The sequence below is a fragment of the Phaethon aethereus genome, assembly GCF_964289735.1.
Source record: "Phaethon aethereus genome assembly, chromosome: 13".
Taxonomy (NCBI): Eukaryota; Metazoa; Chordata; class Aves; order Phaethontiformes; family Phaethontidae; genus Phaethon; species Phaethon aethereus.
The window spans coordinates 1198771-1208516 of record NC_138589.1 but is presented as its reverse complement, the minus strand read 5'-3'; the positions used below and the strand labels follow the sequence as shown (position 1 = coordinate 1208516).

Sequence of the window (9746 nt, the reverse complement as noted above, 5' to 3'; positions counted from 1 at the left end):
TTTTACTTCCATCCTCAGCTCCAAGTCCTGTGTGGCAGCTCGTGGTGGCTACCAGCATGGAGGGAATCTGGCCCTCATGCCTTTCAGTTCTTTTTGGGCTCCTTAAGGACCTTGCGCCCGGATAGGATCTTCCCACCCTTCCCAGCCTCTAGGCTGGATCTCACCTGCTCCTGTGGGGTCCCCAGCAGGATTTCGTTGATGGAACTGAGCGTCAGGTTGCTGAAGACCATGTTGAGGTGGTCGACGCCTCGCAGCTCCTGGACATGCACCTTCTGCTTTTGCTGGTCACGCCATCGCTTGCACAACTCCAAACTGCGTCTATTGACGGTGTCGTCCCCGTCGCCATAAATCATGTCCACGGGATCCTCGTAAGGGAAACGCTCATCATATATGTAAGTCTCCACAGTGGGGTAGCCTGTGCCGTAGAGGCAATACGTGTCCACCCCAGGTGGGGGTAGGCCCTTCAGCAAGTCCTTCATGTCCTCCCACATGTACCAGCCATCCTCCAAGTTGACATCGGTGAAGAAGCGTTGGTAGTCCCGGTAGGTGTAATTGTAAGAAGGCGTGGAGATGAAGACGTGGGTCTCGGGCCAGGCCAGGCTTGTTGGAAACATCCAGGGGCTAGTGGTGGTCATGCGCTGCTCTTCGCGCAGCTTGATGTTGGACATGAGTGGGATGCCCTGATTGTCACCTGCAGGACACACAGGGGCTCATCAGAAGTAGCACCGAAACGCACCCTCGCAAACGGTGCCCCTTGGGCTGGGGTCACAGCTGCCTCCTGGCTGGGGTACGGTTCCACCTCAGATCCTCCCCTGCTCACCCCTGCCCTGCCCGTGGCCGTACGTCCTCTCCTCACCCCTCTGGCTGCAGATATCCAGCGCAACCTTCCGAACTCTTCTCTCCAGCATAACATCTCTAGCTGCTCGGAGGGGCTGAGTGTAGACAAACCTGGCCCTGAGCAACCCAGCCTTGGACTTTCCCTGCAACCCCGGCACCTCCACGCCTGCCTGCAGGGACAGGAATGAGCTGAGCCCCATGAGGGTGCTCGTAATGGGTGGCCAACCCACACGCCTCCTGCAACTCTCGGCATTTTTGGTGTGTCTGGAGTCCGAAGACCATGCAACGATCTCAGATTACCTTAAAAACGTCTCTGGCCCTTGTGGCAACAGAGAAAAATATGAGGAGATGACTTAAGGGTGATGCAAGGGGCCAGATGTTAAAATCTTCAAGCACATGATTTTAATTCCATGCATTTTTGGAGGCTCAGCTTGTGACTTGTAGATATTCTGGGCTGTCAGCATTAGGCAAGTGATTGTGGCTTTCTGGGCTGAAAAGAGACTAAAGAGGAACTGGGTGAGGGGAGATTAAAGCCTGGAGACAGCAAAGCTTATGGGGGATGGGCTGTGAGATGTGGGGACATCCAAGCAAGAGGTGCAGGAGAGCGTGAGCGTCCCTTGGGTGGCCTCCGCGTCCTCCGCTGCAGAAGGTCTCTATGGCTTGGAGTGAAGGTCCACCAGCCTGGGTGGATGGAGGTGGCACAGATGTCTTGGGGAGGCAGTGAGAAGGGGGGGTGAGCACGCCCCAAACTGCTTCCCTGGCCCTGAGATTTTTGGCTGAGCCCTTTTCTTGCCCAGGATGGGTGTTCCGGCTTTCAAGGAGCACCCCTAGCCCAGGAGTCGGGCCAGGGCATGGTGCAGGCTGTGCTGCCAGCTCTTTGGCTTTCCGCACTGCGGGACACAGCGGCATCAGCACCAGAGCACGGGCGCTGCCTCCGCGGACCCCTCGGACGTCTGTCCTCCACCTCTTCTACCACTGTGTCCTTTCCCTGCCCACCACCACCCTTCCATTTCTGCAAGAGGGAGAGCAAGCAAAGAGGTGGATGGGCACGAGGAGTCACCCACCGGATGCCAGGACGCGCAGGGGCTTGACGGACCCTCCCCAGGGCGCGCCCAGGGAGATGAAACCCCCAATGTACTGATCTTTCCAGGCTTGCGTCTGCTGTAGCAAGAAGTAGAGGATGTTGAGGTTGCCCATGCTGTGCGCGATGAGGAAGACACGTCGCTGGTACTCATCGTGCATCTCCTCGATCAGTGCCTTCAGGTTCTGGAAGTATTCAGGCTGCTCCTCTGCGGACAAGAAGGTCAACCAGCCCTTGGCCACCTCCTCACTCGTGGCCACAGGGCTCCAGGGATGACCCTATGAGCCCTGACCAGAGACAGGTGTGGGCACAGAGGCCACAAGTGCCACCATGCATTCACATGAAAGCACCATGAGTGGTCAAGCGCCCACCACCACGGGCAGCCGTCCTTGTCCAGAGGTTCCTCCACACCAGCCGGCTCACCCGGCCCGTGAGAGCCATCCTGCTTCCCTCCCTGCACCAGTGGCCTGGTCGCAACCCCCATACTTACGGGGCCCGACCCTCCAGTCGTAGGGGGCTGCCCGAACCGTCTGGTCCCTCACGTAGCCGTTGTTCACCAGGTTCTGCACCAGGGTGTGCAGGTAACCTACGGGGCAGAAAGAAGAGGTGGGAATTAGGTCTGTGGTCTTCTCCTGTCCATCTTTTTCCACCCTGGTCCTCGTCATTGGCCACAACGTCTTCTGGTAAGCCCCGTAGCTTGGTGTCCCCAGGGGACACCTCTCCACTTCCAGGGAGCACATGGGATACCCCATACCTCTCCTCCTCTCACCTGCCAGCTTGCTCTGGTCCAGGTATTCCACGGAATAGGTCTTGCCGAAGCCAGGCACACGGATGTGCACCCCGGGGGCATTGGACATTTTCCGAGAGGTTCGGTTGTACACCACCCTGCGGGGACAGGACAGAAAGTAGCAGAGGAGCCATGTCCCCAAGGGATGGGGTGGAGATCACTGGCTGGAAGCCTGGACCTTGGTGGCTCTTTCCAAGGCGTATGTGGACGGGGAGGTGGACTGGTGCCAAGCCAGCATCCATCCCGACCGCCCGGCATCTCAAGGCAGGAGGATCCCTGATGGAGTGGGATGCAAGCAGTCGCCTCGTCCTGCTGCCCGGGGCATGGTGGCAGCATCTCCGGTGGGTTCGGGGGACTGTCTGGATGGCACGAGCAAGTGGCAGGGACACGGGAAAGGGACACGGGCGCTGGGAGCGGGAGCCAGCCAGCTGTCTTCCCAAACGGTCCCGTGGTTTCCCATGTGTGCTAGGTCGCGGCCGGGAGGGAGGAGAAGGGAGGGAGATCCCTGGTAGGTCATTTCCCCGGGGAGCTCCCGGGGTGGGAGTGAGCGGTACCTGGTGTTATCGATCCAGCAGTCAACTCCCACTGGCAGGAAGGTGTTGAGGTTGAGCCAGATGGTGAAATAGTCCTCTGTTTTGCGGTAGCACATCCAGTTCACCACGTCCGGCTTGTCCAGCTTGGCTTCCAGCTGGTTCCCCAGACACCCCGGCACTGGTGGCACCACAGGGCGAGAGCAGAGCCAGCTACAGACCCCGTCCCGCCGGCCCCGGGGGGCTGCCCCACCCGGCGCTGCCCCCAGCCCCCCAAGCAGGGCTCCCCCGGGGGCTGGCCGGCTCCAGCGGCTCCTGGAGTAGCATCCCTGGAGAAGAGCCCGCCCCGTGTGGGAGTGAGGGCTCTCGGAGCCCAAACGCAGGGTGAGCATCCTCAGGGAACCCCCCGAGCTGCCTTTCCCACAGGGTGACCCCCAGAGCTGCCACCCTTGGCCCAAACCTGCCTACCCCCACCAGCAGGAAGCATCCCGGATTATTTCTCCTGCCCGGCTGGTTTTCCATCCTCCTCCTCTCGCTGCAGCCTGGGGGAAGGAGCCGGTGCTGCGGGGGGCTGCCCAGCCCTGCTGCACCCCTGGCACCTTGTCCTGGGGTAGCGGGACGGCTCGAGGACGTGCAGAGAGTCCCCAGGGAGGTGAAAGTCAGCCCGGTGCTGGCACCCGAGGCCCACGCGCTGTTTTCCTGAACTTTGAACCCCCCGCAGAAGCTGAGCGAGGTCTGTGAAGTGGTTCGGTGCTGAGCGGAAGCGGACCCCGAGGAAATCCGGCACAAACAACGCGTGCGGTAAAGGCAGCGTGGTTTTAAGCGCGACCTGGGCTCCCTCGGTGGAGGGTGACCATCACCGGGGTGCCTGGTCTGCCTGTGGGATCCCCAGCAGGGACGGGACACCTGTCCCGGGATGTTCTGGTACCCTGTGCCGTGGGCGCATGCCATAGAGAACGTTCCCAGTGCAGGAGCCGAGTGCCGGCTCCTGGTGCCAGTGCTGACCCTGAGGGCGAGGACAAGAGGTGAAGGGACCGCAGGGGACAGTGAGCCTGGTGGGATGGGAGCACTGGGCGACGAATCCCACGGCCCCAGTGGGTCCTGGACCGGCCCCCACCATGCACAGCCGGGGACGGTGTGGACCTTCAGTGCTGCAGCACTGCCCGCGTGTGCCACGTAAGGAGCTTCCCCCAAGGACACCACGAGCTGCTTTGTGGCCCTAAGTCCCTGTAGATGCCTGCGCTGTGCTGGTCTGGGACCAGGACCCCGGCTCTGCGGTGGCTGCGGGACCCCACTGGTGTGGCAGGGTGGGAGCCACGCTGCCTGGCGCTGGGGGCTGAAGGATTCAGGTGAAGAGCATCTTGGACCCGAGAAGGATGTCCCCCATTTTCCCTGGTCCCCACCGGCCTCAGGTGTCCCTCCACCCCAGGCGTTGATGGGTTGCGGGCATTTCCGGAGCCGCGGTGCTGTCCCTGCCGCAGGCTCCGAGGGCAGCCTGGCCCGGAGGTGCTCTAGCCCCATCCCACCCATCCCGGCACCCGTTCCCACAGTGTGGCAGGGGCACGGCTGGAGCCGAAAGCCCCATCCCGGCCAAGCGGCGAAGGAGGTGTGGCGATTGCCTGCCTCAACCTGCCTCACACCCTCCTCGCCTCTGTGGCATCTCCCCAGGGCTACCCCGGAGGCTCTAATCCTGCCTTCAAAGCACCCGGCGGGGGATCAGACCATCCGGTGGACCCTGACAGGAGACCCCGAGGCAGGGAGCGGGCAGGGAGGACCCCCCCGGCCGGCGAGGAGAGCGGGACCACGAGTTGCCCTGACGGCTCCGAGGGTGCAGAGCCAGCACCCCCGCCCCCCGCGCGCAGCCCTGAGCTCTGCCTCCCTTCCCAGAGGACATTAGGTAATTATTAAGGGAGTTCCTGTGGGGGCAGAGGGGTTATCGGCGGTCCCAAGGGCACTGGGGGTTTCTGGGACGCCCAGCCCAGGGGGATGGGCTACGTGCGGATGCCGAGCGGCCGCACCCGGCTGGGCGCGGGACAGGGGCTGAGGCCGGTACCGGGGGCTGGGGGAGATGCACCGACCACCACCAGCCATCCTGAGGAGAGGGCAACCCGGGTCTCCCGGCCAAGCAGGACCTGCCCCAGAGCACCGAGGCTCCGGACCCCGTCCCCTGCTCTCCGATCCTTCTGGGAAGGGAGTTTGCGGGCTCAGCCCCCGGCGTTGCAGCGGGGACGTTCTGCTTTTTCTCTTCTCTTTTTTAAAGGGGAAACTCGGCTTGATTCAAGAAAAAAGGAGAAAAAAAAAACCAAAACAAAACCAAAACCCCACAACAATTCTGCCCAGCAGAGGTTCGATGGCAAAACCCTGGCGTTTCGAGTCCCCGGGGGTGACGGCACGGGGGCAAAGGAAGGCAGAGCCGTGCGGGACGGAGGTACCAGCCGGCGGCCGCCGCTCCCCCCTCCACCCCCCCGAGGTGATGCCCCGATCTCTCCTTTCACCTCCCTGAGCACCTCTGCCAAAAGCTGGCTCTCCTCTACGCCACCCCCCGGCAGGGCAGACGTCGGGTGGGATGTGAGCCGGACGCCCTTCCGCGGCGGCGGAGGATGACTTAAGTGTCGCCAGGGAGCGGCAGAAGACATGGGACGGGGTGGGCTTTGGGAGACCGCGGGATGCTAGCCCACTGCAGGGGCCTAAAAACACCATTTGCTTTCTGGGGTGCCCAGCCTGCACCCCCAGCTCCAGGCAGCGGCGGCCGGGCACGACCAGCCCGGCATTCCCAGCCCCAGCAGACGGGAGGGGACTCAGCAGCCGTATGTCACACACACACACACCCCCGCCCCGCCTTGGTGGCTCCAGCTTGCAACGGGCCACCGCGGCCAAGAGCCGCCGAGCCGCCGGCAGCGCGGCACCCCGACCCGACCGCCGGCTCCCCCCCCACCCCGCCGGTGTGGCACCTGGGATGCCCACCCGTGCCCCGCAGCGTGCCGGCGTGACCTTACCGAGTACCACGGGCGGCGTGCTGTTGGTCGGGGGAGCTTCTGGGGTGGTGGTGGGTGGAAAGAGGACGTTGAAGAGCCAGAACTGGGACGTGGGCTGCAGGAGCAGCGACAGCGTCAGCAACGCAACGCCGGTGCCGCGGGTCCCCATGGCAAGCTCCGCCGGGAACCTCCGGACGTCGCCAAGCGAAACAGCCTTTTATATTTTTTCAGGCAGGTCCAGCCAAGAGGCAGCCGGGCTGCAGGGGAGGGGAGAGCTGCGAGGGGCTGGCCGTGAGGAGGAGGAGGGACGGGGAGGGCCGAAGGACTGGCCTTGCGGACGTGCCATGTCCCGCCAAGCCAGTCCAGGGGTGCCCAGGGGCTCTTCGCGCCCCGAGAGCCCTGCCCGGGGGTGCCAGCGCAGCGGGCGCCTGAATTTGGCAGCTGCCCGGCGCCTCGGTGTCCCGCGGCTGCGTGCCGGGGTTGCGGCTGCCACACGCTTCCCTCCGCTCGCTCATCCCGGGGTAAGCCCGCGGGTCTGCCTGCGCCCTGCCCGCTCCCTGCCCGCGCGAGTATGGCGCCTCACCGCTCCCCCCGCCCTTGGCCAGGTTTGGGGGGGTGGGGCCGGTGCCGCCGACGTGGCCAGGTGGACCCCAAACCAGAGAAGCCGTCGGGGCTGGGACAGGCGAGGACGCATCTGGGCCACCCCTCGTGCCGCATGGCAGCAGCGCATCCCCCGGTGCTAACCCGGGCACTGCCCCTGCCCCGCGTCCCCTGCCCCGCGTCCCCTGCCCCGAGCCCCCCTGCCCCGAGCCCCCCTGCCCAGCCTTGCCCCACGTAGCATCCTCCCGGCAAGCGCTCGGTCCTGGGGCGGGGGGATGCTGCGTGCCCCCCGGCATCTCCCCGGCCGGCGCTCGACGCCGGGACCCTGCGGCTCCTGGCTCTGGGTCCCCACAGGTCCCCCCCACCTTGGTGCCAGTCCTGGGTGGGGGGAGCCCCCACGGCCCCCAGCCTGCACGGGCAGGGACCCAGGTGACCCTGCCTGCAGTGGGGACCTGGGACCTCGCGCTGCCCAAGGAAAGCCCGGCGGGTGAGGGCAGACCCGGGGCGCAGGGGCTCCTCACCCCATCTCAGGGGTCAGGGTCACCCTTTGGGCTGAGCTTGGTGGCACCAGCTGAATTTGCGGGGGCTCAGGGGAGGAAGGAGCTGGGGATGCATCTCCATTGTGGTCTCCTTGGTGGACAGAAACCCGTGGACACCCCCGGGAGCGCGAACAGGAGCGATAAGAAATCTCCGCTCACCCCGAGTCCTGCCCCGTCCTCTGCCCTGCAGCCCCTGGCTGGACAGCCCCAGGGCTTATTATAGCCTAATTTAACTTTTCTCCTTAAAATCGCTGGTCTTGGCTGTCAGCCCCTTGCCTGTGCGGGGTCGGGGCTGCGTGCGGGGCTGTGAGCCCAGGCAGGGGCTGTGGGATGGGGGAAATTAGTTGGTTTCGGGTTTTTTTGTTTTGATTTTTGAAACGTGTTAGCAGAAAGCCAGCAGGACGACATGGCCGTGTGTCCGGCCAAACCTTCCCCCCGCCCCCGAGATCCCGACGCTGCAGCTGGGGCGACGAGACGCTCCGTGTTTGGGGGGGCCGGAGGAAAGCGTTTGCCTCTCGGCAAAAGCGTTTGCTGTGACTCGGATTCGAACCGAGGTTGCTGCGGCCACAACGCAGAGTACTGACCACTATACGATCACAGCTGCCGGGCTGGGGGTCCCACGCTGCTGCTCCTCTCCCCCGGCCCCCCAGGAGCTCCCCCGGACTCCCTCGGGGAGCGGCGGGCGCAGCGGAGGTTTGGCGGTGGACCAGACTCGCCCTCCCCGTGGGCCCATCCCTACTCGCCATCCCGCGGCTCATCCCCGCGGCGGGATCGGTGTCCCGGTGGGAGGCCAGCCCGGCCGGTGCCCAGAAACCGGGTGCTGAGCCCGGCACTGAGCCCGGCCAGTGCGGGCAGCGCGGCTGAGCGGGCTGAGGAGCCGGGGCTGGGTGCCGGTCTCCGGTAAAAGTAGGTTCAAAGCCCGCTGCTGCCGGGTTATCATTTTTCCCGATTGGCACCCGCAGCCCCGGCCAGGCTCTCCTCCTCCTCTGCCTCCTCACTTTGGCTTTTTGGTTGACCCCAGGAGGACAAACCTGGCGTTTCTGCCCCGTCTTCCCCCGGCGACTCCATCCTCGCCCGAGGAAGAGGGGCCAGGGCAGGGTGGAGGTCCTGGTGGTGCTGCTCCTCCTGGGAGGACGGCCTCTCCAGGGTGGTGCAGGGTGGAAGAGGTCAAAAGGAGTCCCCGTGTCATCCCACGGGGATGCCGCAGCAAAGCAGGGTCCTCACCGCCTGTCCTGAACATCCCCCAAGCCCTCAAATGTGAGCCTGGATAGCTCAGCTGGGAGAGCATCAGACTTTTAATCTGAGGGTCCAGGGTTCAAGCCCCTGTTCAGGCGAAGGCGTTATCCTTTAGGAGCCCACGGGCAGGAGCGGTACCTCCTCCTGCTGGGACAGCTGAGGTGGGAGTGAAGCAAGGGACTGTCTCCCCTGAAAGGTGTTCAGCTGCCCAAACCTAGCACCTTCAACCTTCAAAGGTTGGGTTGCTGCTGGCACCTGCTTTTTCTACACGAAGATGATGGAAGGACCTGGAGCATCTCTCCCAGGAGGGAAGCCACGCTCTTCTCAGCGGTGCCCAGTGCCAGGACCAGAGGCAGTGGGCACGACCTGGAAGACAGGAGGCTCCATCTGAACATCAGGAGGTGCTTTTTTACTGTGAGGGTGACCGAGTACTGGCAGAGGTTGCCCAGAGAAGTTGTGGAGTCTCCATCCTTGGAGGTATTCAAAAGCCATCTGGACATGGTCCTGGGCAACTGGCTCTGGGTGACCCAGCTTGAACCAACCCTGGTTGGACCAGATGACCTCCGGAGGTCTCTACCAACCTCAACCATCCTGTGATTCCGTTGCGTCATCCCGAACCCACTCCAAGAAAAGCAGAGCCCTGCGTCGTTCTAAGGCAAGACGGTTCATGTGAGAGCGGAGACTGCAGCGACCTGTGGGGCTACCACACTGCTTCAGCCAAGCCCTGGATTGCAGTGTGTATGTGTATATACACTGCAGGTTAACTTTGCAAAATAGAAACTCTTTTGACAGAAAGCTGAGTAATTTTAGGATAGAATCACAGAATCACAAAGGTTGGAAAAGACCTCTAAGATCATCAAGGCCAACCCTTGACCCAACACCACCATGCTCACCAAACCATGTCCCAAAGCGCCACATTTACACGTTTTTTGAACACCTCCAGTGATGGTGACTCCACCGCTTCCCTTCATTTTTTAGGATGAAAAATATCCCCTTCGGGATTTTGATGTTTTTCAACCTGAACGTGCATAAATAATTTATTTTGTGCCGTAAAAAAAGCCTCCTCCTCCCCTCCCCATGCACAAGCCCTGCGGACACCTGAGCCAATCTACCTGAGTGCTGACAGCCCTCTTCTACTTCCAGGTACCCCCACAGTGGTGA

The 9746-nt window shown here is 63.1% G+C and overlaps 1 protein-coding gene across 1 annotated transcript; it reads right to left on the bottom strand.

Moving 5' to 3' along the window:
- Positions 1-83: 83 nt before the first annotated feature.
- LCAT (lecithin-cholesterol acyltransferase) lies at positions 84-6379 on the bottom strand (the record flags this gene model as incomplete). The annotated part of the gene is made up of 6 exons (XM_082005669.1): positions 84-691; positions 1902-2126; positions 2409-2504; positions 2688-2803; positions 3260-3416; positions 6232-6379. The coding sequence occupies 6 exons, from the start codon at positions 6377-6379 to the stop codon at positions 84-86; spliced, it is 1350 nt and encodes a 449-aa protein (XP_081861795.1).
- Between the last annotated feature and the right edge of the window lie 3367 nt (positions 6380-9746).